We start from the raw sequence: 27697 nt of genomic DNA, 5'->3' as shown, positions 1-27697 counted from the left end.
GTCGGCAGAAGAGAGCCTCAAAGGATCGCTCTGACGATTGCACTGAGGATTGGTCACTTATGTGGACAGAGGGAGGTCTGGGAGGATGTGTGTGTCCTCGCCTCAGCAGGACAAATGGGTGATGGCCTGGGGTGGCAGCAGGGCAGAGCAAGAGGAGCAGAGCCAGCCCGATGGTTCACCCGAGGGTGGGGAACTAAGGCATCCAGGAGGCTCCGGGAGCTTTGGTCAGGGCGAGCGGGAGGCTGGGGTTGCCGGGCGCGAAGACCGCAGGTTTGGGTGGGGTGGGCTTCCCAGGAGTTAGAGGTGTCTGGTAGGTGTCGGGGTGCTTAGGGCGCCACTCGGCTGTACCTTCTTATAAGCATGTGCTCCGAGTGCCAGCACGCGCGTGTCCCCGCAGCCTGATTCCGCGTAAGGAACCGAGGCCTGCGCTGCTGGCAGGAGCAGGGGGAGCCGCGGCGCCTTCCTGGAGGTCTGCGGGGAAGCCTCTGGGGGCCGAGAGCTCACTCAGAAAGCACAGCCCCGTTCCCCCGTCGGAACACAGCTGACAAAACGCCACGTAGCACCTCGCCCATCGATGCCCACACCGAGGGTCCAAAATCAGGGTACGAATGCGGGCTGGGCAAGGTCTGGCTCGGGGGCCACCCTGTCAAATATCAGGCCTCTGCACGTCCTTTCCTGATAAGGTGGCAAAATCCCAAACCAGCAAAACAGCACGAAGCCCGAGGTGCTTGGCCTGAATTCCGAAAGCTCTGACTCTGCAAGAAAGCAGGGATGAAGAGGGCAGCGGGTGAAGGAAAGTGTGTGAGCAAGGAAAGTGTGGGAGCACAGGGCTCCGGGCAAGAAGGGGAAGTGAAAGTGAGGGGGCTTGGGGTCACGTGGGGGAGCTACAGAGGGGGTGGAGGCAATGAGTGGAGGGGGACGAGTGGGAAGGAGAGGGGCCTTTGCCCTCCGAGGAGGCCAGAGGTGAGGCTCCTGTCTCCTGTCCATCCTCCCCGACCCTCCCTTGGCCCAGGACTTGAGGTGAGCAGCTATAATCCGTGCCGCTGGGGGCTCCAGGCCTCTCCTTATGAGTCAGAGGACATTCTTCTGGGGCTGCCATCATTCTGGGGCTCTTTTTCAAACACTTGCCAGAAATCTTTCACCTGTTACTTGGAGATCAGGGTTTGAAAGGCAGAAATGTGATATATTTAAGAGAGGCCCGGACAAAGCCATGGCTCCCCAGGTTCCAGCACAGCCCGGGACATTGGGTGATTCCGTTCACCCAGCCTTGGGTCAGACCAAGCCGTGGGATGCGTGAGATGAAATCTGTTGTATACTTAGCACACCCAAACGTTGGTCAGTACGGCTTTAACTATGCTGCCCATGTGCCTCCTGATTGGGCTGTGGATTTGCAGGAACAAACAGCAATAGCTGTCACTGCATGGATTGTAATTTTAGGTCTGTGTGCACACACCTAAACACAAGCTCTATCCTAGGGGTGCACATAAATACCTACATCATGCTATGAGTTCCAAACCTACCCCATAACAGACAAGGTGCATGTCTGCTCTGACCCTCATGCAAACTGCCCCAGGAGTTCGGTAACAAAGCGTCCCAAAATCTTACCGAGGTCACCATCTCTGGTGATTAAATAAAGGCAGGTTTTTAGATTTAAAGAAAATCTTTTTTTCTACTCTAGCTGATGCAGAATGACAAAGCATTTGAAGCACTCAAATGGATTTTTTGCCCCAGGGAAAATGTGAAACAGGAAGTTTTCCAGAAGTGTTCAGGTTCTGCCTTAGGTTGTAACATGACACACTGTTCCCCTGCTCTAAGGGGGGGAGGACAGCGGAGCCACCAGGCCACTGCAGCCAACCCCCACTCCACGCCGCTTGTCGCTGGCTGGAACACCAGCCCCCCTCCTCTCCACACCTGCTCTCTGTCACCTTCACTTCTTCAAAAGACTGTGCTGATTGTCATCAAAAGATCCCACTAAATTTCCCCAAATGAACTCTTAGCTATATGACAATCAAAGTCCAGACTTGTCACATGACAGAAATTCAGGAACATCCTTGGGTGAAGCTGCATCGGGTAACACACACACACACACACACACACACACGGGGAGAAGACTCCCCAAGAGTCCAGTTCTTCCACGTGAGCTAAAGCTCTAAGGCAAACTCATAATCTCTTGCATCACAATGATCACAGCAGTTATTCATACCCGGCTTCAGTGGAAAAGAACCTTCAATCATAACAGTAACAATGCAGCTGATCCTTGCACCCCATTTGGGAGGGCTGGCCCTTCTCTATGGGTCCAGTGGCAGCCTCTATGGACCACACGCATGACAGCTGGATGCTGGCCTTGCTGCACAGAAGAGCGAGGGGAAGCACGGGCAGGTTGTACGATTTTCCCAAAGCACCTAAGCAGGGAGAAGTGGGTCCGATAGAAACTGGGTGCTTGGGATCCCTGGGTGGCACAGCGGTTTGGCGCCTGCCTTTGGCCCAGGGCGCGATCCTGGAGACCCAGGATCGAATCCCATGTCAGGCTCCGGGTGCATGGAGCCTGCTTCTCCCTCTGCCTGTGTCTCTGCCTCTCTCTCTCTCTGTGTGTGACTATCATAAATAAATAAAAATTAAAAAAAAAAAAAAGAAACTGGGTGCTTTCAGCTGAGAAGTGTCCGGCTTTCAGCAGCTCACACGCCTTTACCACTGAATAATTACAAAGTACAAAACTCAGTCACCCCACTCCGAGGCCACAATCGCCCTAAATGTCAGCAAGAACAGGACTGGACCTCAGAGGCATGTGATTCTGCCAACAGCTGTTCGTGTGCACTGATTGCGGCAGCGTGGTTCTCCGCACCAGACGAGAAACAGCATCGCGTCTTCCACCGTGCTGTGACTGCCCAGTGCTTCCTGCAAACTACCAAAGGAAATTGGAAGCCCATGGGAGAGACAGCACATGGAAAGCATGGACAAGAGATATTTTCATGTAGTGTGGTCACTGACTCAGGAAGGGGATAAAGCCAGGCTGGAGCAAGCATGGGCTGGGATGGTAGGGATGGCTCACCTGTCACAGGAGATGGTCACTCCACCTCTCTCTGACCCAGAGGAAGGCCAATATGGCACTGCCAGGTGTCAACAGTGGATGAGACTGACAAGTAGGGCTGGGGGCAAAAGAAATGACCCCTATTACATTAGCCTGACATATAGGGTGGATGGGATTCAGGTCACACCTGAGCACGGGATGCTGTTTGCTACTGTCACATGAGCAGGTTTTGAAAAGAAGGAGATAAACTCTCCCTCACATGAAACTGTGAATGAGTCCCTCCAAAATAATGAGGAGTCACCAAGCCAACCCTTGAGCATGCCCTGTGGCTCTTTCTCCACAAGCTCCTTGAGTGTGCAGAGTCACACCTCCATTGACAGATGACATTGCCACCACTGGTGGAGGGATGGTCCTCTAAAGCCGTGCCCATCTACCATCTTGATAGAGTTCTTCATAACTTAGAATGCAACAAAATAATTTTTATGTATGAGGGGGAAATAATCATAAATGGAGAGACAGAGATGAGAGAGATGGAGAAGGAAGGCAGCTCTTGAAAGTGGAAGGGACCCTGCTGTCAGACACAGAGACAGATGTGGATGTGATCTTCAGTGAGCTCTTGCCTTGCAGTCCTGAGGTAAGTTTGAGTCTTCACCTTGGTGAGAAACATAATTACCGCCATGGTTTCAAACCTACACAAACTCGATGGACACAAGCCCAAACACTATCCTGAACTTTTGGAGACAAACACGTTCTGTTATCCAGAATATTTGTTCTTTTGTAAGTCAATAGATTGTTTATATTCCCAGTGAGGTTGACAATATGTTTTCATCAACTATTTTAATTCTGGGAAAAACCATACGAACCTTCTCAATAAGTGAGAAATATATAAGGCTCATAAATACATTCCTATCAATTCACATTTAGATTTTGCTTCAGATGAGTTCAGGTCATGTTAGTCTCTTCATCAGCACATGAGTCATAAATAGATTTTTGGTTTTCAGAACAGTTTGTATTTGAGAACTGTGAAGAATCAATTGAAGGTCTATACTACAAATTTTTACATCTATTTTACTGACTAGGAAAGTAAGACTCAGAGCGTTTAACTCTCATAATACAAGAGTGGATTTCCTTTTTCATAACTGAAAGATAAACATGGTGACTAATCATCTAATGTCAACTGAGCTTATTTCTTCACTCAGCATAAAACTACATTTTCCCTTGACTGATACTCAACTCCACTCTGTGGCAGTATGAGACAAGAATAGAGAGAATCTCAAAGAACATGTTAACAATGTTCTTCCTTCAAATTCCCTACGGCCTCAACAGCTCTGTTTCCTTGTATCATCAAAAAGACTTTATTTGATATGACAGAAAAGCAATATTTATGAAATATTTCTGAGCTAGGAGGTTTCATAGTTAAATTGGAATTTACCAAGTATTAATCTGACATGAATGTAAAGAGGGAGATTGAAGAGGCAGGCAAATAAGAATCTGTGCAGAAAGGATGGGAGTAGGCCAGACCTGGTCAGGGAAGAGAGAGAGAGAGAGAGAGAGAGAGGAGAGAGAGAGAGAAGGATACCAAAATGGTCAGCACTGGGTGTTGCATTTAAAGAACAAGGATGTTGGGCGCCTGGGTGGCTCATTCAGTTAAGCCCCCAACTCTTGATTTCAGCTCAGGTCATGATCTCAAGGATCATGAGATTGAGTCCTGCATCAGGCTCTGCACTGGGCATAGTGCCTGCTTGAGATTCTCTCTCTCTGCCTTCTCCCCACTCCCAGGTGCTCCATCTATCTATCTATCTATCTATCTATCTATCTATCTATCTATCTATCTATCTCTATCTGTCTCAAAATTAAATAAATAAAATCAAATAAAGAACAAAACTGTGAGAATATCTGGGGATCAGGATATCTTCTTTTTGCATTGGCAACTGGGAAAGTGAACACAATCAAACTGGAATTTCAAGGAACAAAAATAAAACTCTGAAGAGTGTAAAATATTTTCATCTGTCTTCTTCAAATAGTGAGGGTACAGACAATGGTATTAATGTTATGTCTCAGAACAGCATGTCAGTTTCTAAGCTCTAAGGTTGGCTATATCACTCCTCCCTAAAGGACAAAAATCAGTGGAAAGTGGCTGAGCACTTGGGTTCTGGAGACAGCCTGCTGGATTTGAAATCACTGTTCGTTTATTTCCTTCCTGCACAACCCTGGGAGGTTACATATCCTGTAGATCTCAGGTGCTCATCTATTAAACAGGAGCAATATTAGTATCTATACCACAGAATTGCTAAAAGAATTAAATAATAAAAGTAATTACTGAGCACAGTGCCTGGCACTCATTGTCAGTGGAACATTTAATATAGTCTTAAAGGTAGTTTCCTGTTGATCTTTATGTGCCTGTACATATATGTACGCATGTTTATTTGTATGTGTTAATGCACCCTCAAAATTTTGACAATGCTATTATTGTCAAAAAGTTGATAAAGGGATGCCCTGGGTGGTTCAGCAGTTGAGCATCTACCTTTGGCTCAGAGAGTGATTCCCAGGTCCAGGGATTGAGTCCCACATCAGGCTGCCTGCAAGGGGCCTGCTTCCCCCTCTGTCTATGTCTCTCTGCCTGTCTTTCTCTGTCTCTCATGAATAAGTAAAATCTTTAAAAAAATTTTTGAAGAATTAAAAAGAATTACAAAGTTGAATTCAGCAAATGATTTTCTGAAGTAGTAGTTGAGGCACTAAAAGTTATCTGTGATGCAAACCGATTCACACTATGGAGTAATTTCAAAACTATTTATACGAGTAATTGAGAATTGAGATTAGAGTCCAAATATCACATCTACTCCATGCTGGTTAACCAAGTAACCACAGCTCTCAGGTACCCTTTCTGCAACATGGAAAAATCAAAAACAACTTTCCATAATTATCACCATGAATAGACAAATAGGAAAATCCATGAAGAGTGTTCAATCATGATGGCTTTGGTTAGTTTTGGAAGTATCAAAAGACTACCACCAACAAAAACAATAGATGTCACCATATAACAAACATCAACGACTTAAAGTAGAAGTCTGAATTTTTGAGGTATATTCAGAGGTCAAAATTCTTACATACAAGCTAATAATATTGCAGATTGGATGGATCATAATGTATTTTTAAATATTTTAATTATTTATTTTATTTGAGAGAGTGTGTGTGCACGCATGAGAGAGGGGAGGGTCAGAGCGGGAGGGAGAGAGAGAATCTCAAGCAGACTTCACACTGAGCCCAGAGCCCAACATGAGGCTTGATCCCAAGACCCTGAGATCATGACCTGAGTGGAAACCAAGAGTAAGATGTTCAATCACCTGAGCCATCAAGGCGCCCATCATAGTGTTGTTTTAACCTTTAATCCCCAAAAATATTTTGGGGGTAAACATACATCAAATGGAAATTATCTGGAAAGCCCTTACAACTTTTATTTGCAGGCCTTCCTGAGATATGTCTACATTATTAATGGTCCTGTAGATGGGTAGCTATTTGGCCCAGCCAGTTAGAAAGTCCACAGAGTAAGCTGCACCACAGTCACTCAGCAGGAGCAGAGCTGCACCTGCTGCCCAGGATTCCTGACAGCTGTGTCCTGACACGGGGGCTGACCCTCTTGTGGGTGGTGGGGGATCAGCCTGGCAGCCAGAGCGTGATGGAGTGGAAGGAACAGGCTCCATGTGGCTATGTGTTATTCATGCCCAACTCCCCTGTCTGCTTCTGTGGCTAAACATCTCCTATCCTCCACTCTTCCCCTGGACTCAGGGACCTGGGTCGGCCTGCCAAGGTGGCCTCTTGGAGAGAGGAAAGAGAACTTCTACTTCCACTCCAGGGCTCCTAAAATGTGGAAGATTAGGGCTGTGTGTGTCACATTCCTCAACATGTTCAAAAACATGTGAAGTTAGACAGATGAGAGAGAGAAAGAGAGAGAATGAGAGAGGCAGAGTGACAGAGGCAGATGTGAGCTCTAGGATCTAGTGATGCCTGTAGCCAGCACCACTTCTTTCTTTTCCAGTTAGTTATATGGTCCCCACAAACCTCTTTATTTTTCTTTTTTCTCTATTCTTACCTTTTTCTTTCTTTCTTTCTTTCTTTCTTTCTTTCTTTCTTTCTTTCTTTCTTTCTTTCTTTCTTTCTTTCTTTCCTTTCCTTCTTTCCTTCTTTCTTTTCTTTCTTAAATGTGTTAGTGTTAGGTATCTGACATTTGCAATCAAAGAGTTCTAATGAACAGAAAATTTGAGGCCACACATACTTGGGTTTGGAATTTGCTTTTTCATTTACTAGACTTACTCGCTAAATATCATTGATTAAGCTACATATCTGTGCTTCAGACTTATTATAAACACAATTTAGAATACTCTTAATTCTCCTACAGGGTTCTGCAGACTAACTAAAGTGCCTGGTGTCCGAGTGGGTTTTTTTCTCCCTCTCCCTCTTCTGGGGACACATCACTCAAGAGCAAAAAGAAGTAAGAAAGCCCTGATGTTGACTCCTTGCTGTTGGCTTCCACAAGTGAAACTTACCTGCCCATTTGCAGAAGTGACCCCACCCTTTCTATATTTTCAATATTATAACCTTCAGCTAGGATAATACAATCTCTTGTGGCTTAAAATTTTAATTATGCTACTTGATAAAGAAGTAACCCAGAATTGCTTTTTATGGCAGAGGTGACAACCTCCACAATATCCTAAGTTAGTTTTGCTTAACTAATTTCAAATTTTAAAAATGTACACAAACACTGTGCTTTCACTTTCATTTTCCTTAAAAATGTCCTTGACACAAAGTTGCGAAGGCAGTGGTTGCCAGTTTATAGGTAGCTTTGCTGAGGACACAGTACAGAATTAAGGCCAAGAGTGAGTAAGACTTGGGTTACTATCTGGCTCCTGGTCAACCTCTCTGTCTTCAGGCCCTGTTCCATTCAGCGTAGATGTGGTCATGTACCCTCTGCTCACTTATAGCTGAGGATTCAGAGACGGGGGATGACAGTAGGACAAGGTCTAGAATATGACGGGTGCTGCTCCTTACGGTGTACACATTTTATTGTGATGATTATTTAGATAACTAATAATAGATTCCAGTAGAAATCAATTTTGGTTCCTCTTATCTTGAAACTTTGTCTGGGAAGCACTTTCAAAATTTGCTTCCTAAACTATGTGGCCACATAAATCTTTTATTATATCACAAAACCAACAAGAGTCATCCTCAAATAATATTTACATTTACCCTCAGCTATTTTTTAATTATGAGAGACTTTCTCAAATGAAGGTAAATGTGCATAATAAATCCTTAGCAAAAAAAAAAAAAAAAAATGGACTTGTACTGAGAGTTAATTGCCACAGCGTCTACTGTGACAGGTGTACTCCCAGGCAGCAATCACAAGTTCAAATACTTGATGAGTCAGAGTTTCCTTCCACTAACACACAAGGTTAGAAGCAGGTCATGCGCTCTGAGAAAACGATTGCTTGCTTTCAGCTTATAATTCAAAATCTGACCTTTTCTGAAAATGTTACTATGCAGCATCACAATCATTTCCCTGGCTCATCAGTAGGGAGGAAGATTAGGAATAACTTCTTTGCATTTCAGAGCCCATCTGTTTTGGGATTAAACCCATAAAAAGGGGTTGAAGATCAGCAATTAATGACTATTTCTAACTTTCATTAAAGCTCAATTCTCACGAACACAGACCTATATTTATTCCGTACAAAGGAATCTGAAATAGAACTTGAAAAACAAACAGCCAGGAAAAAGAAGAAATAAATCGTGGGAAGAACCATAAATAAAAAAGAAACCTTGAGGTGTTTTTGTCCTGACTCTGTGGAGAGTTCGCCATCTAGTGGGAATTCTTGATAAATGCAATCTCTATTTCCATTGCTTAAAATATTAGACTTTTCCTTGTCATCATAGTTGTTGTTTTAACAGTCTGTATAGAAAGACCCTTATGCAAAGTGTTACAAATATTGTTTCCATGCAGTTCAGCTATAGGAACTCACATCTGTACCATTTATATTCCATAGTTAAGCAAGAGTGCTATCTGCTTGTTCTAGGTATCCTTCCAATTTTGTAAGCAGGAAAGTATTTTTAGGTGCATTTAACACTGAAATAAACCTCCATAATTTTTCATGTGAGGCTTTGAAAACTTTGAGTTCCAAAAACAGAGTCAAAGTTTAAAAAAAAAAACCACTTTTGTAGCTTTAATTATAAAGTATCAGCTCCGACAATGTTTCCTTCTCTTTGGAGTTCAATTATATAAGAACAGATATTAAATCTGAATATGTCTCCAGCTCCCAGTTACTGTTACAGGCGTATTTCCTGTTTCATGCAGGTAATGAGTTGTTATTAATGAAGAGGAGACAAGGTGCACTTGGAGGAAGCAGACTTGCAATTCTTTATAGTATTTACCTTAAGATTCAACATACTTCATCAACATTTCAATAGGAGCTGCACTGTGGAATGAGCATTGACTGCAAAAGCAAAGGCATATTCAGATTGTCTATTTAATAGGTACTTTGACACCTTTTTAAAGAAGATCAGATGAGTAGATGTGAGGGTAGTAACAGTGCTCTTCACATGCTACAGTGACTTTTCCCATGTGAATCAAGTGCTGATTTTCAGGAGGAACTTTGGAAGGGACACGGAGTTGTGAAAGTCAGAAAGTTAGCAAGTTAAGATTTACACTGCCGACTGCAAACAAGCCAATTTCAAAAATTATGGTCGTTAAGACAAATAAAGATTACACCCTAACCCCAAATCATACATCAGACAAATATGAACTCCTCAAGTCCTGCCAGCGCTGCAAAAGTGAGAAGACCCACACAGAACAAACCACAAAAATAGTGTGATATATCATGCACTGTAACTTGCAAAACAGCTTATTTTATTATTAAAGAACATTATGTCTGCAGAATTCTCATTGTACAAATGTTCCAACTGATATTTTTATGAATCTGGGGTTGTGGTGTGTATTTTTATTGAGGAATGTTGTTTTGTTCCCATTAGATATTTATAATACATTTTAATAAAATAACCTCTTTGTTCAAGGGAATTGAATGATTCATGATTTTGCTGAGTTCTTTCCTGTTGGAGCTTCTCACAAAGCAACCCCTGACTGTGACTTTCTAAATAGCCTGAGTGATTCCAAACTCTCTTTAGCAAAGAGGGATGAATGCTGGAACTGGACCTCAATAAAGAAAAGCTTGTTTTCTGCTCCCACGCTCACACATTTGGAGAGACAGTCCAAACCTCAGACCCAGAAGTTAAATTGTTTCTTTGAACAGTAGATGAGATTATGGTCCTTTACTCATCAGTGGCTGTATGTCTGAAATGCCAAGTGCACGCATGCAAATATACACAGGCAACCCCCACCTCCCCGAACCAATTATCTGCTATAAATGTTGAGTTTTTATTTGTAAGCAAGATTCTAAACACAGAAGCCTGTTAAGACTTTCCTCTCTCCCACCTACTCCTGAACACCTGACCCCTGCTTTCCAATGTGATGCTTTTCTTCCCAGGGACAATGTCTCCCACTGGACATGTTCAACGTGGCAAAACAAAGGCTAAAACCTGGGAATGGGTTTTTGGCACTGCTGTTAAATGACTTCAGCCTCTTTATGGTTCTGGGTTTGAGTTCCTCCTTTATGAAACGAGGGAATTTGGTTTAAAAAACTTTTCTAGTGCCCTAGTTTTTTATCCACTTTTACCTGAGCTCCCATGCTCCAGGACTAGTGTTTTCTTTCTTTTTGGAATCCCTGTTGTTTGGGAGCACAGTAAATAAACCCCAAAGCCTTTCACTTCAAATAAAACACAATTTTGAGAAGGCCTTTCTTAACTGCTTGACTAGTTTCCTCCCACTCAATGAGACACATTGCCCCTGTACTTCCGGGTATCTTCAGATAAATTGAATGAGGGGTTAATAATGTCCAGGTAAATCAGGATTTGATCATTTCATTCTCTTCATCTGGCCCCATGTCCCACTGTCAGTAACACTTCTCAGCAATGGCCACCATGGAGGTTGTCCCAATGCCTTTTCAACCCATTTCAGGAGCTCTGCGTCCTTGAGACCCCATCGCCCCTCCCCCAAAACCCCTCATCTCTCACATTGGCATCTCAATGAAGAGAGATGCCCCATAGACTCCTCTACCCATAGACTTGCCTCAACCAGCAAGACTGGTCTTCAGGACGCACCCTTCCTCTCCAAGTGCTGTTTAACTCTTCTCACAAGATTTCTCAAAAATTATGAAAACACACACCTTTCTTCTTGGATCCAACAACAAACACCCAATAAACTACAAATCAGGTGTTAACAGGTATCTGAAATAAATCCGCGTCTTCCTGAGACCAGCGCCTCTGCCCTGCCAGGGATTTACTAGTGAGCTTGGCTCAGCATGCCCAGTAACCTCTTGCTCCCTCCTTTCATCTTCTTCTCTCCTGAATGGGGCTTCCTCTCCTCACTGTTTCCTTCTCACCCTGACCCAAATCTGGACCAGTCTTCATGGGGATGGGGAGACATCAGATAGTTGTTGGAAATGCACACAACGTGAAGACATTCCTCAGCTTGTTGCCTTTATAACTCTCTCACCTCCATCCCATCCTATGACCAATGCACCTGCATTTTAACAGATGCTTTCTGGCCCCCGTGCAGAAAACCAGCTCTTTGGTTTATGTGTATTGTTTGTCTTCTTCAGCCATTATGCAATTTCATCTGTTACTAATGAATAATGATTGCCAAATAACATCTCCCATTATTTCAAAAGACTACCACAGATTAGGAATGCATAACTAATGTTATATCCAAAACACCCAAAGGAATATAAAAGTTTATATGCACACTAATTTTTAAAATCTGATCTGAAAAGTAGGATAATAGAAACATGTTAATACAGACACACAGATCCATACACATTCAATAAACTGTTACAATCCTGTTACACAGAAGGCTGTAACCTAACAGCACCCAATTACTCTCCTTGACTTACCACTTCTCTGAAAAATAAGAAAATTTAAGACTGCTAAAATGCCGTCACAACTCGAAGACAGAATTACTATATAGAAAATATGCAGTCACTTACCGGTGGGCATATAAATTACTAAGGTGAAGTCCATATTTTTCTTCAGCAGATAACCCATCCATCAGCAAGTAGAAAATGAGAAAATTGCTCTGGCCAAGAGGTTGTGAAATAAGTCTGGATTTCTCGAGCATATATGTATAAATTCTGGCTGGTTAAGAAAAAAAAAGTGATCTTGTTAAATAGCATTACTAATTTTGTTCCCATAAATTTACACAAACTCATTAATTGCAAGAGATGATAATGAAGCTATTTTCAAATAAATACAGAGCTTTTGAAAAACATCCGTAGATTTTTTTTTTTGAGAGCAGTTTTTAGCTTTCCAGAAAAACTAAGCAGAAAATCCTGAGTTTCACCATACCCTCCCTCCTCCCAACACATGGCTTCCCCTTCATTAACATCCTGCATTAGTGTCATAAATTTGCTAAAATTGATGAGTCAATATAGATACTTCATTATTAACCAAAGTCTACAAATTTATGTTGGTATTTGCTCTTTGTGTTGTATACTTTTTGGATTTTAAGAAATTCATAATACCATGTATCTGCCAGTGTAGTGACATACAGAATTGTTTCACTGCCCTAAAAAACCCACACTCCATACCTTCCTCCTTCCCTAACCCCTGACACCTACTGTTCTTTTTACTGTCTCTATAGATTTACCTTTCCTAGATGTTGTATAGTTAGAATCATACAGCATTTAAACTGTTCAGATTGTAATATTTCAGTTTAATTCAAGAATACATATTTAAGGTACTTCTTTTTCTTTTCATGGCTTGATAGCTCATTTCCTATATGAGTGAATAATAATCCATCATATGAGTGGACTACAGCTTATTTACCCTTCACCTATTCAAGGACATTGTGGTTGCTTACAGTTTCTGCAATTATGAATAAAGCTGCTATAAACATTTGTATCCACATTATGTGTGGACATAAGTTTTCAACTCAGTTGGGTAAATACCACGGACTGTGATTCCTGGATCGTATGGTAAGACTATGTTTAGCTTTGTGAAATACCACCAAACTGTCTTCCGAAGTGGCTATACCATTTTGCATCCCCACAAAGCAATTAATCAGAGTTCCTGTTGGTCCACATCCTTGCCAGTAGTTAGTATTGTCAGTGTTTTGAATTTTAGACGTTCTAATAAGTTTGCAGGGGTATTTCATTTTTGTTTTAGTTCATGTATCCGAGATGACCTATAATGTAGAGCGTCTTTTCATATGCTTATTTTCCATTCATGTATCTTCCTTGGTGAGGTGTCTGGATATTTTGACCATTTTTAAAATTAGATTGTTTTCCTATTGCTGAGTACTAAGAGTTCGTTGCATCAGTCCTTTATTCAGATGTGTTTTTAGCCAATATTTTTTGCTCATCTGTGGCTCATCATTTCATTCTCTCAACAGTGCCTTTCACAGAATGGTCATTTTTTAACTTTAATGAAGTTCAGCTTATCAATTATTTCTTTCATGAATTGTGTTTTTAGTGTTATATCAAGAGTCATTGCCAAATACAAGGTCATGTAACAATTTATCTTATAGTATCTTTTAAAGAGTTTTATAGTTTTGTTTTTACATTTACAGTCCATTTTTAGTTTTTTTTTTTTTGTATGTGGATGCCCTGCTGTTTTAGCATAATTTGTTGAAATGACTATCAATTTCTCTACTAAATTGCCTTATTCCTTTGTTAAAGATCCCATTAAGTACATTTTTGTGGATCTATTTCTGGGCTCTCCATTCTGTTCCTTTGATCTATTTGTCTCTTCTTTCACCAATACCACACTGTCTTGATTACTGAAGCTTTAGAGTACTTCTTGAAGTTGGGTAGCACCAGTCTTCCAACTTTGTTTTTCATTTTAAATGTTGCATTGGCTATTCTGGATCTTTTTAAACTCTCTATATAAATTTTATGTCAATATGCAAAATAGCCTGCTGGGATTTCTATTACAATTGTGTTGAATTTATAGATCAAATTGGGAAAAACTGGTATCTTAATGATATTAAGCCTTCCTATCCATGAACATTGAATATCTCTCCATCTATTTATATCTTCTTTGATTTTTTAAAAGATTTGTTTATTTATTTATTCATGAGATACACAAAGAGAGGCAGAGACATAGACAGAGGAGGAAGAAGCAGGCTCCTCACAGGGAGCCTGATGTGGGACTCGATCCCTGGACCAGGATAATGCCCTGAACTGAAGGCAGAAGTTCAACTGCTGAGCTACCCAGGCGTCCCAGACCTTCTTTGATTTTTAATCAGGGTTTTGTAGTTTTCCTCATAAAGATACTGTAAATATTTTGTTAGATTTATACCTAAGTACTTAATTTTTTGGTGGTAGTAGAAATAATATTGTGTTTTTAATGTCAAATCCCAATAGTTCATTGTTGACATATAGGAAGGCAATTGACTTTTGTATATTAACCATATATCCTGCAACCTTGTTGGCTTACTAGTTCAGGAGATTTTTGTTCTTGATTCTTTCCAAATTTCTACAGAGATAATCATGTCATCTATGAACAAAGATAGTTTTATTTCTTTCATCTCAATCTGTATATATACATATATTTTTTTTTCTTGCCTACTGCATTAGCTAGGACTTCCAGTACAATATTGAAAATAAGTGGTGAGAGGGGACATTCTTACCTTGTTCATGACCCAACATGGATCTTTTGTGCACAAATATAATCTGACACAAAACATGTCCTTGAGTTTATTCTTATCATTATGAATAGCCAGTCAACAATTAAGGAATTTAATTTCAAATGTAACTGTGAATTACTGTAGTTTCCCACTCTAAAGTAAGGATCTATGGTCAGTGATTTCTTTTTTAATTAAAAGGCAGCAGTTCTTAAGAAGTCAAATGGATGTAATTATATCCTATATCTGAACTAGGAACATCATCTTGTGTAATGAGTCTGCTGATAATTATTCTAGAGTCCTGCCTCCAAAAGCAAAAATGTGAGGTCCCCTAGTTTTGGTTTTATATAGCAAATCTACTTGAACAAATGGAACCACTAATACATGCTTTCCCTCTGGCAAAATTCATTAAGTGGTCAATTCAGCCTGTCATAATGATTATCAGTGAAAAACAAAAAACAAAAAAACCAAAACCCTCAAATTAATACTCCCTATTAAGGAAAGTTGTCTTATTAGAAACTTTTTAGAAAAGTTGTTCTAAGTGCATAAAGATAGGTTCTTTCAAAATATCCCTTTAATTAGTTGCCCAAAGGTGATGCTAAAATTAGAATGGGGTAGGTGTAGTTTTTTCCCCATCTCTCCTTGAGTATTAAATCAGGTGATAATTTCAAGGAGAAGTCTTAATTGCTACACTTTCTTTCCTCTCTTATTTTTTTCTTAAGCAAATTATTTGCTGAAAACATTTTCCATGTAGTATTAATAATATTACCCATGCTCAAGAGGATGTTTCTAAAATTGCATAAGAAATAAACTGCCATAGTTGTTCCTTCCCATTATTTTTTAGTCATCAACTACAGAAATACTGAGAGGGAACGGAGAGCTGAACAACTGTCTCCTGACCATCATGCTTCTGTACTCAGAGAAAAGGCTGACCCGAGACCTATTTGTCCCAGCCAATATACTAGCTTCGTTTAGAGCAGCATTCAAAACTAATCAAATTCCACATCATAGAGTGACTTCAATACCTTTAATCTAAATTCAAAAACAGTGTAATTAGTAATCATCCCAGTTAGCTCATCTCCCGCAGTGAATAAAATTGCTGTGGGTTAGCAGGATTCTGATCAGTAGGATTTTGGAAAAAAAAAAAAATCTTAAAGGAGCTTTTAGCTAGAAGTAAACACAAAACAACCAAAAGCTTCAAATTTCTGTGAGACTCTAATATTCTTCCAAATAGAGAAAATGCCAGCCATTTTGTTGCATCTGAAATGACATTGAAATAAAGGAAAGAAAATGATAGGTATGGAGTTAAGGAGTTTTGACTCATTCATGTAAATGTCCACATGGAGAAAGAAACTTCTTGCTAACTGATTTTTTTGACTTCTCAAGACCTATATGTTTTAAAAGATGTTTTATTTCAGCAATATTGCTGACTAGAAATATACCCGTGATCCTCTATCTTTCCAGAAATCTACATACAAATATGTTTCTCAGAAAGTTTTGGCACTGTAAAAACATACAAGCTTGCAGTTTATATATGACATAATTTGCATGTAAGTATTTTATAGAGCTATATTAATTTTTATTCAGTTATAAAAAATGGGGGAAATGAATTTCTTTATCTTCAAGATAGACAAATACCTGCCCTCACTGCCCTTCCCACTGATTTCCAGAAACTTTCTAGCGCTCACTATCACCATGCCCCACCCCCCTTCTAGTTATAAATCATGACCAGTTAGGATCTCTTCCCAAAGAGCCCCATCATGTCTTCAATTAGCAGTCACCAAAAGCACACATTACCAAATTAATTTATATATCCAAATATTCTCTCTTTCACCCTTATGCATTTCTTTTGACTTCATTATTCCGAATTAACTCAAGGGATGGTATGAGGATGGGTGCCTCAACTAGGAGCCTACCTGTGGCTCCTGGTCCTGAATCTGACACTGTCAATTTCCACATTCCTCCTAACTTCGCTGTCTCCATACTAACGTGAGGACGAAGAGATACAAAGGTCCCAGGTTTCCTGTGGCCTCCAAGGGGAAGGGACTGCCTTGAAGGCACCTGCAGTGTACCAGGCTCTGTGCTGGAGCTTTTCAGATGTTTGCCTCATTTAAATTCTACTGTAGGCCTTTTCATGTTGAAATTCAACTGGCTTTTGGGCAATAAAAGATGCTGCTCCTTAAAGGAAATAAGATCAATTATAGCACTCTGAAACTTCTAAAAGAATGGCCAATTGAGAGTACAATACTAAGGATAATTGATGATGTTAACAATGAAGACGAAGACGGTCTTCTGGTTTGTCTTTAAGAAGTCACAAGCAAAGGCCCTCACAGATTTTTCACCCCATTTGCTTTAACTGTGAGGATAAGTTGCCCAAGTAGATAATGAAGCCTTGGGAGACATTTCTGATTGTGAGTAGATTTCAGTTTCTGCTTAAAATATATGTGAGTGTCTTCAGGGCACAGGTAATGCAGGAGCCAAGTATTCTTCACCTCCCACATGTGGGTTCTGCACCCGCCTCCCTCTCCAGACACTTCCACACATTGCCATTCTACCAAGTCCCACGGGACAGAGTAGCCACTAAGGAGGTATCAAACTGGTCTATTCTTACCACACAGAAATTGTCATTATGAAGAGGAATTGGCTCTAGTTAAAAAAAAAATATATATATATATATATCCAGAGTTAAATGTTGATAGCTTTCCTTATCTATTTAAACTCCCACTAATATGTACTCTGTTGATATGCATGAATTCATGTCATAATTTCCTCCCTGAAATGAAGAATGCTGCCTCATTTTATTAATGCTTTACATCCACTCCTGAGATGACTCAGTCCAACAAATACTTAATGAGTGCCCACTCTACACCGGGCAGACCGGATCTGCACTACCAACAGTTTTATATCCTAATAGAAGACACAAACAGCAACTGACCAGACAAATCATGAAAAGGACACTTTCAGATTTTGATAAGTGCTGTGGAAAAAAAAAATAAGGAAGGAGACAGATCTGGAGTGAACAGAGCTGGGATCCAGGGATCACATTAGAAAGAGCGGGTTGGGGAAGAAAAGGGGGTTTCTCTGAAGAAGTGACTTGAAATGAAACCAGTAGAGTGAGAGCAGCCTGCCCATTCCAGGAGAAAAGACAAGCCTCCCTCAGGCAGCCAAGAGGAAAAACTAAGCTGTGGCCTCAGGCAACCAAGGAACTTAAAATGTCCAATGAGGCTGGGGAACATGGACCAGGTCGGATGGGGTGAGATGGAGGTTGGGGAGGATATGGGTACAGTGGCTTTGTGGGCTGCAGTCTGAAGGAACAGGGAGCTGGTCCTGGGCTTGACAGTTTGATGTGGCCGGTGAAGGACTATGTGGATTGAGAGGGGAATAATTGAGGTATAATCATAGCCTGACAGCAATGGCTGATTTCCACTTCTACTGAGCTACAAGGTGTGCTCTCTTCTTAATTAACATTTATGCATATAAATGAGGCAATGACTTAGAAAAGAAAAACTAGTCTGAAGACCACAAAGTGGGCTCAGTTTATGTCTTTTGGAGGGAAGGGTGTTCCAAACAAGGCGAAATTCAGAGAACATGAGAACACAGAACCTCAAAGGGGGCCTCCAGTGCCCTGGATGCCAGAGCACAAGGGCTTTCCACAGCTCATTGAACCAGAGGAAGTTCTGACTGTTGAACCACCCAAGGACTCTAGGAAGTAAGACCACTGGGAGGGAGCATCAGGTCCAGAGAGATGTCCAGGAATACTGAGGCAGGTGTCAGAAATGGGGTGAGGAAGGAATGAGGCAGCATATCTGGCTTCTCTTGCAGTGACTCATGTGAGCCCACAGACTGGTGAGTCCTGGGAGAGACGGGATGCATCACAATATGCAAAGAGTCATATTGGTTTACGCTGAGATATAAATTATCAAGGACAGGACAGAGGACATGGGTTGGAACGATTGGCAAAAATGGGAAGAAATAGACTTCAAGGGGAGCTAAAGTACATCAAAGTGAAACCGAACAATATATTGTAAAGAAAATGTTAATTTATGTGAGCCTTGCACAAGTAAGCATTAGAAATATGTTAAAGCTTATGTCAAATGAATCATAACAGAAAAAGATTTTGACTTCCTTTGAATATATGTCAAAAATTTCTGAAAAGAGAAGTAGCCTTTAGTTTGCGAAGACTTCAAGAGAGCAGCCTCTTTTTTAAAAAAAAAGCTAAAATTAAGCTAATCAATAGTCCTCATATTAGACAGTCTGATACTTTCCAAAACCACAGCTCATTTTGTTATTATTATGAGTGGAACAATCCCACAATCAAGCAGGAAAAGCATTAAAACCTTGGGATGTGTTTCCTGGGATGTGGTGAACTTCTAAAAGTCTTTCAATCACTGTTTACTGATCAGCATCCTCTTCAATCGTCAACATCCCAGAAGAGGAGACAATATCATCACCTGACAAAGTATCTGGTAGGCAGGTAGGTTGACGCTGGGTAGGTGGAACGCTCAGTTGTGAATGTCTACTTGCCCAGTGAGGTCTGGGACTGCGACCTGCGCTTCGCTGGGACGCCTGCAGTGGGAGTATGTGCCCAGCCCACTGGCTGAGCTGAGGGCAGGGGTGGGTGGCGGTGCGCATACCACTGGCTCCCAACCACCCTCTCAGCTCTGCCTGCCCTTTCCAGGGCGAGGGGCAGCTACAGCAAACCATTCATAGCCTCCACTGTAAACTGGAGACATGTTCAACCACAAAAGTAGCTTCTCTCCAACTAAATGGAACAATGCTGAAAGGCACATACAAGGGAGCATGGTCTGGTGTCTCATTTTCTAGTTGGGAAAAGCAGGTAAGGGACATTGGCCCAGTGGCCACACGGAGGTCCAGCCTGGGAGCCCCTTTGCGCTGCACCAAGCAGGCTTGCTGAAGAATGCTTTGTGATATGGTGATCTGTAGTTCCAAGGACTGCGGAGGTCTGTATCACATATTTTTGAAGATTTAGAAACAATAAAATGGTCCACTGGGGAAAAGACCAAAAGGACACTCAATTGTATGTCAAAACGTTGCACATACTCTAAAATGAAGGGCAACTTTATACTTTAAAGGACCTTAAAAAGACCAGATGTGATCTGGGGAAAAGAACTGGGAATATGACATTCAGTATGACTCCCAGCCATTAATTCCATTAGTGCACTTGAACTTCAGACCCTGAAAACCTCTCTACACTGTTAGATGAAAATATGAATCATTAGGGATTCAGCTACTGATACCTGCAAATTACCCCGAAGTCCCAAGGGAAAGGTACTGGACAAGTGAAAACATCATCACTGGCACAGTTTTCCTATTTTTACACTATAAACTTACCTATGGGGCGATGCTAAGATGTCTTAGACGTCACTCTGTCCTGAGAGTGCTGGCATATATACCAGGGAATCCAAAATAATCATATTATTAAATAAGTAATTGGGGGGAAATATTGGGCTGAAAGTTAGACTAGAATATGACTTACTAATTACATTTTCTTCAAAATAACAAACGCTCTCTACTTTTTTACAGCCGGTGTTTTGTAAAACTGGGCCTCACATTTTCTCTTATAATTTGTGGCCACATCCGTGATTAGAGAGCTGCCATTAAGTTATAAAAGTTTGAGCAATAGTATCCAAAAAGGAAACATGTAACATCTATCAACCTTAAAATGAGTAAGAGAATACTCCCTGTCCAAGAAAACCCATCACCACTATTTTAGAAATGTTGATGATTTAAGGGAAACTAGATTACCACGAAGTACAAAATCAACCTGTAACCTACATTTATTTGACCTAGTTTGAGGTGCAATAATCTTTCTCAAGTTTGGTTTACTATTTTAGTGAACATTTAAAATTCAGAAGCCTTTTTCCAGGGGACCCATTTGAATAACTCAGCTCTCTTTAAAATTTGTGTGAAGTAGTTTAAATGAATATATCTCTTCTGTTTTTCTTTCAGAAAAGGAACCTGGATAACAGACGAGATTATTCAAAGGTGTCATACCGGCTTGTAGCCTCTTCAAGTGCTTGGCGCATTTTGTTTGGGGGGTCACGATGAGGTCCTAATACTAAAAATTAGTTTGAGAAGTTAAGACAATACAGCAGACCCCCCTTATTCTACTGCGTCCCACGAACGGTATGCCCGAGTCCTGATCCCAGGACCTGGGGATGTGACTGTGCTTGAAAGCAAGGTACCTGCAGATGTCCTTACATTAAGATGTGGTCATGCCATAGGGCGAATGCTTCTAGATTGGCATAGTCCCCCCACTACCTGCACATCCTTCTTCATTCATTTACCCGTCCTCCCTGCTCTCTGTGGTCTAAGCTTTGTATTCTACAAATACACTTTTGAGAGTCCACGTGGTTTGATCAAGGTCAGAGCTGAGCCTAAGCTCAGTGTGGTGACACCAGTTGCATGGGCTCTGGATTCCGCTCTTCCTTTACGGTTCTCACTATTTCTTACCCTCGGTTAGAGTGACTTCCATAGGCTCAACTGGCCCTTTGTTCATTTATTCACTTGCTGTTTACTGAATGTCGACTCTGCCAGACGTTATGCCAGACTGTGATTCACACTCTAGTGGGGGAAGAGAACCGGACAAGTCGTAGCTCCTTGACTATCTTGCAAGCCTTACAGGGCAGGACCTGGTCCAATGTACTTTTGAGCTAACTCTTAACACAACAGTATGAACATGCAAGTGTCAGATAAAACATAGCATAGTTTTGTTTTGTTTTGTTTTTTTAGAAAAGATGAAGTCATACTGGAGCAGGATAGGTCCTACTCCAATGTGACTGGTGTTTATAAGAAGAGGAGGGGGTCACAGGGAGAGCACCTGTGATAAGGAGACAGAGACCCAAATGCTAAAGCTGCGAGCCAACAACCACCAAGGACAGGCAGCACCTGCTAGAGGCTGGAAGGGGCCAGGGAGGACTCTCTCCCAGAGACAACCAAGACAGCCCCGTCCTGCTGACCCCAGACTTCTGTTCCAAGCCACCGAGTTTGTACTGTTTTCTTAGAGGGGGTCTTGCATGCTTATACACTCTATAGATTTCCCATATGGAATCTTCCCTCTAGGCTGGCAGGCACCAGGGGACAATACGTGCCAGCCATTACTCCACTGGGCATCGAAATACTGGTCATCAGGCAGCAGGTGCTTCATGTGCAGGAGCTGGAGAATGCGGAGCATTAAGTAGCTTCTCTACATCAACCTTGCAAAAGGCCCTGTGGAGGCTGTCTGCAGTGTCCGAGGGGTCTGCGCCTTCCCCCTGCAGGAGCGCACCCGGCCTGGGGAGAGGGGCACAGGGCCTCACCAGTAGGTCAGTGGGAAGGCCTTGTGTCAGGAACATACTTCCTCTCTGGAACATCTACCAACTGCAGAGCTGGCACTCAGAGCTTTGTTCTCGGGCCCCTTTCCACGTGGTAGCGAATATCTGAAGGCACTTGCCATGTTTCCCTTGACATTTCTGCTTTTCTGGGTCTTGCGTGTCTTCCACAAGCATTCCTAAAGGCATGGTGCTAGAATGTTCTGTCTCCTGATCCACATTCTCTGCACACACCGCTCACCTCTCCCCTTCCCCACAGGAAAGAGAGCTGAACTCCTGGCGGACCCTTCAGGCTTCCCAGTCCCTAGGAGTGTAGCCTCAACTGGTCCTGTGTGTGTAGTAATGTGTGTTTTGCTCTTAAAATTAGAAAAAGAATATAGAACCATCACAAAATCACTTTGCCAGATTTTTAAAAGAACAGAGCAAACCAATAAGATTGAGTGATAGGAAAGGAATCCAGGATGCTAATGAGGAGGAGAGGATGAGTGGAAAAACAAAGTGGGGAGGGGGTGGAGAGAAGCGGGGCCCCCACCTCCCCGGACTCCCAGCCTGCTGCTTTGCCAGGGGAGAGCACACCCAGTCACCACTGCACCCAGGGGCGTTTCCACACAAGGCTCCTGCGCTGGCCAGGGGTCCTTTGGGTTGGGGAGGGTCCCGGGGTCCCCCTGAGGATCTAAACCGGACCGTGGCAGGGGGTGGGGGACGGTACTCCGGCAGCGGCCCTGGATGTGATGCTGCTGGGGCCTCCCGGGGCTGCGCGCTCGCTACCTGGGATGTCCCCTTAACAGCAGTGTGACCCCGTTCTGCCGCAGACACGTACACGATGACTTTCTAAACGAACATTCTTGAAGAGGACGTGCTAAATTCCACCCAGCAGAAAAGGGAACAAAATCAGTCCTGGATAAGACCTGCAGAAGCCCATTGTTGTGTCTTCGTCTTGGAAACAGGGAACATCGAATCCAGGAAACAGTCATGCAAGTGATGTCTGGACAAGCAGTTTGTCCTCTAAGCCACGCATGCAGGAAACAGCGGCTGGCTCTACTCAACCTGGAACAGGGCTTCTCCAACTTTGGCAATCACATGAGTCACTGGGTATCTTAGTCAACACAGAGTCCCATTCAGCAGGCCTATGTTTTTAACAGGTCACCCAATGGGCTGAGAGGGCTTGTCTGGGACCCCCACCCTGGAGGGGCAGGGGCCACAGTACCCCGCACTGAGGACCTCCTCCACCTCCAGCCTCCATGGTCAGCCACCCCTGGTCAAGTGCTCTGAGTTGAAGAGGTCAGGCTATGTCCTTCACTTAGGAGGGACATTCTCACTGACCAAGACCTGGAAACCAGACTTGGAGGCTCAAGACCATTCTCCTCTGATGTCTTCCTTTTTTTTTTTCTTTTTTTTTTTTTTAAGATTTTATTTATTTATTCATGAGAGACACACACAGAGAGAGGCAGAGACACAGGCAGAGGGAGAAGCAGGCTCCCTGCAGGGAGCCCAATGTGGGACTCGATCCCAGGACCCCAGGATCATGACCTGAGCTGAAGGCAGACGCTCAAACCCTGACCCACCCAGACGTCCCTCCTTCTGAAGTCTTCCTAACACAGTGGACCCTCAAATAAAGCTCTTAGTCATGGATTTTAAAAACATAACTTTCCTATTGCAGAATTTAAGCTGCTAACTTCAACATCTAAAATTATCTTCTCTGACTCCTCCTATCCATTTTTCTTGCCCAATTTCATTTAGTAATAATGGATTTTGACAAACATTTACTGCAAAATACAAGCTTTTTCTTCCTAAATCATGGTCAAATGTAACTTTTGTTTCCTGAAGGGTACTGGAAAGCATCAAATGAGATTGATCTCTTTCTAAATCATTACACTTAGTGATTGTGTCCTAACAGCTGTCATTACAGTTTCTAGGGATACTTGATTCCTCCAAGTGCATTAGGCACCCCATCTACAATTCTATTCAGACTATTAATTTGCATGGATAATCTGCTTTGATGAGAAAGATGTAAAATCCCAGGTGAATTCTAAATTAGTTTTTTTTAAAAACTAATTGTTTTTTTTTTTAACTTATTTTAGAATGAGAAAGATAGAATGAGCATGAGTGAGGGGAGGCACAGAGGGAGAAGGCGAGAGGGTCTCCAGGAGATTCCCTGCTAAACACAGAGCCCACCTCACAGCTCAATCTCAGGACCCTGAGATCATGACCTGAGTCAGACTCTTAACCAAACATCCAGACGCCCCTAAATTAGCTGAATTTTAAATAACGTCTTTTCATAAAATACACATTAAAAATTTAAACCAGAAAAGAAATAGTTCTGTTTGGCTTTAGCTGGGTGGTTATTTTGATGTTTTGATTTGTTTTAATGCAATTGTTTCAAAAACATAGATTGTTTTATTTAAAATAGATCGATGTGTGTTGTATGAAGGAAATATATACTCAAGTTATAATTTATCGTAACCGAGCATGTGAGTCATCTCTATGTTCAACCATCATCATTCATTTCAGCTATTTTTGGTTGGTTCCATAGTATGTAGTTTATTCAATAATCATTTTTTAAAGGTTCACCTCACATTTCTGAATATTTTTCAGTTCACGGTAATTGTAGAAGTCATAACCTGACATCTCAGGTGTGCACCTTCAGACACACACGCACACACACACACACCACACCACTGATTTCCCAGGGTCTTCGTTGGTCCCATGCTTGATGTTCTGCTGCCCTCTCGTGGTAGCTCCTGCCTTTGTTAATTTTACACCTACCTCCAGTTAAGTGTTTTTTCCTCTCGCAGAACTGTAGTTCAAAATACTTTATGAAGCAACTGGACAGATCATTAAGTGTCGTCTTGGCATGTCCAAAGGCTTCCAAGATGCACATGACCTGTAGCAAAATGGAAACATTTGTTGAATTACTCATTTAAAAAATAAAACTGGGGGATAATACCCCGGATACAGAGCTATCCCATTATCTAAGAGGTTCTCTGTTGCTTTTACAATACTGTATTGGGATCTTACAGTTACGCTTTCTTCAACGGTAAGCTATGTACATCCTCTGCCTCAAACTTAATAAGATAATGATGCACAGAGGGTTTCACTTGGCTTTGCTTGCTCTTCACCCAAATATAAACATCTCAACACATGTTATTTGAACTTTTAAACTTAATAGAACAGTAGAAATGCTTTTGTTGTTTTGGAAGAAATGAGTTAGATTTATTTTTTTTTTATGAGTTAGATTTAATAGGAGCAATAGTGAGAATTTCTTTTGAAACGAACGAATGAACTTAAACATTTGCTTATAACCTTCTTTTGAACAGGTATTGACACACATACTCTTTTCAAACCTGAGCCCCTACATTATGTTCTCTCTCGTTCTCTCCCACAGAGACAGGAATAAGAGTTATGGAGGAAGCTGTTTTACTTGGTGTGTCTCATTTCCAGTGTTCTCTTTCTTTCAGAGGTGGGGATTTGGGGCTAGAAGATGGTATTTACAGACCTTCAGATCAACCGCAGCATCTGAACTTCTTGGCATGTTTCCTTAAACCCTGACCATAGAAAAATCACCATTTCTTCTCACAATTGATTGTGTTTGTGATAACGATGATGACCAAGCAATTCTCCAGAAAGTATGAAACTCTGGAAGGTTCAAAGGTATTTTTCCGTGTCTTTCAAGTCATGGATGTTAAATGCAATTTCTGCATCAGCCACCAGAAGGAGCGCACTAATACATTTTACCTTATTGGTACAGAGAGCTCTTTAGAATCCTGGTGATAGTTTTAGAGAATTTTATTCTAATTTAAAAAAAACACAAAACTTTGCTGCTACTTTTTAACTTCTAGATACTGATCTACTAAGGCATTCAGTTCACCTGGAAGTATTTTATATTTTGAAAGATTACAAAGCAATACTTTGATTCTAATCGCAAATCCAAAGTGCTAAAAGTTGTGGTAATCGTAAAATACATCAAAAGATTTGTTTTTTAATTTCTCAGCTTTTATTTTTTAAGATTTTATTTATATATTTATTTGAGAGATAGAGTGACTGAGAGAGTGAACACAGAAGCAAGAAAAGAGGCAGAAGTAGAAGGAGAAGCAGGCTCTCTGCTGAGCAGTGAGCCTGATGTGGGGCTCGATCCCACGACCTGAGATCATGACTTGAGCCCAATGAGCCACTCAGGTGCCCCAAACTTTTGAACTTTTAGAGGAAATATGTTGAATCTTTATAGGAAGCCCAGGATTTAGGTCTCTGTAATAATCTCATTTTAAAGATAGTAACAGTGAATTGATAACACTGATGGCAAAAATACATTCAGAAAAATAATTTGAAATAGTACTCTTAAAGGTCCTGCTTTTGCTTCTTTTCTAGTAATTCAAGATTAAATAAATGTGTCATGGAATTAATAGCATAAGTAAATGACATTTTCATCATGTATATTATGTTTAAGTCATTTAAAAATTCATAACAAGAATTAGAATGAAATTTTTAATGTATTCTGGCTTCTAGTTATTTTGGTGCTATATCTAAAAATAAACCAGCTTGTTATTATTATTGAAAAGAGACATAAAAGATAATTGATAGCATATGCCCAAACAGGAAATATAGGGTAATGGTTCAATACATGTGATTTGGAGTGAGAAGTTTCTGGCCCCACATTCCGGCTCTGCTAATAACAAATTCATGAATTCCTTGAACCACATTATTCTTTATTTTAACACAAGAATAACTCCTTCAGTGCTTATTATGTCAGGTGTACAAAGCTATCAGCTTGAGCACCTGGTAAGCACCCAACAAATATCAATGATTAATTTTATTTTTGTTAATAACAGTAGTAAACATTTATTTTTGTGCCAAGCACTATTCTAAAGATTTTTAAAAATATATAACATATATAATATAAATTAGGGTATATATAAAATTATGTATATGACCTACACATGTATGTATACATGTGTATGTATATTTATACATATATTTATTTTAATGCTCACAACTATGTTTCCATTTTGTAGAAAAGGAAACTGAGAGATTAAGGAACTTCCTCAGGGTTCAGAGCTTGTAATAGTGGAGCTGGGATTTGAACCCAGGTGATCTCTCTGCCAAAGAGGGTGTGCTTAATCACCGTGTCACCGGCCATGACTGCTACAACTGCAATAATAACATAGAAGACATGAAACTATAGAAAGCTAAAATCATTGAACAAAATAAAAGTGCTCATATGACAATCTTTCATTGTGCTCTGTTGGTCCATAATTCAAACTTGAAATTTGAGTTACACCAAAGTAACCTTTTTTTATCTTTAATTATCCACTTGGCCAATAGGTGGCGCTAAACAAATACGTTAAGAGAAATATACATCTATATATTGCAAAATGGATATTGTTCCACTACTCACCTTAACTTTGGAAGAAATTAATAATGAGAATGTTGTACAATAACAAAACTTTAAATAAAAACATAGCAAAGGGAAGTAATTAAATATTTCCTCAGTAGTTCCTGATTCAAATTTTATTGGTAAGATTTTTTTTTATTTTCAGATTGTATGTTTTTTTTTTTTTTTCCCTCTAAAATTTCAATAGCTGTGCCATTAAAAGTTATGCACTCTTATTACGGTTGTAG

The 27697-nt window shown here is 41.1% G+C and overlaps 1 protein-coding gene across 1 annotated transcript in view; it reads right to left on the bottom strand.

The window, feature by feature from the left end:
* Positions 1–27697, bottom strand: part of MYO16 (myosin XVI) — a 481192-nt gene that overhangs the window by 248948 nt on the left and 204547 nt on the right. Inside the window, exons 15-16 of the mRNA XM_038570035.1 lie at positions 24848–24965; positions 12115–12262 (exon numbers count right to left, since the gene is read on the bottom strand). Coding sequence (XP_038425963.1) covers positions 12115–12262; positions 24848–24965 — 266 coding nt within the window. The remainder of the gene's footprint in view (positions 1–12114; positions 12263–24847; positions 24966–27697) is intronic.

This window comes from Canis lupus, chromosome 22, assembly GCF_011100685.1.
Source record: "Canis lupus familiaris isolate Mischka breed German Shepherd chromosome 22, alternate assembly UU_Cfam_GSD_1.0, whole genome shotgun sequence".
Classification (NCBI taxonomy): domain Eukaryota; kingdom Metazoa; phylum Chordata; class Mammalia; order Carnivora; family Canidae; genus Canis; species Canis lupus.
The sequence above is the reverse complement of the archived record's forward strand: the minus strand, read 5'-3'. Positions and strand labels throughout refer to the sequence as shown.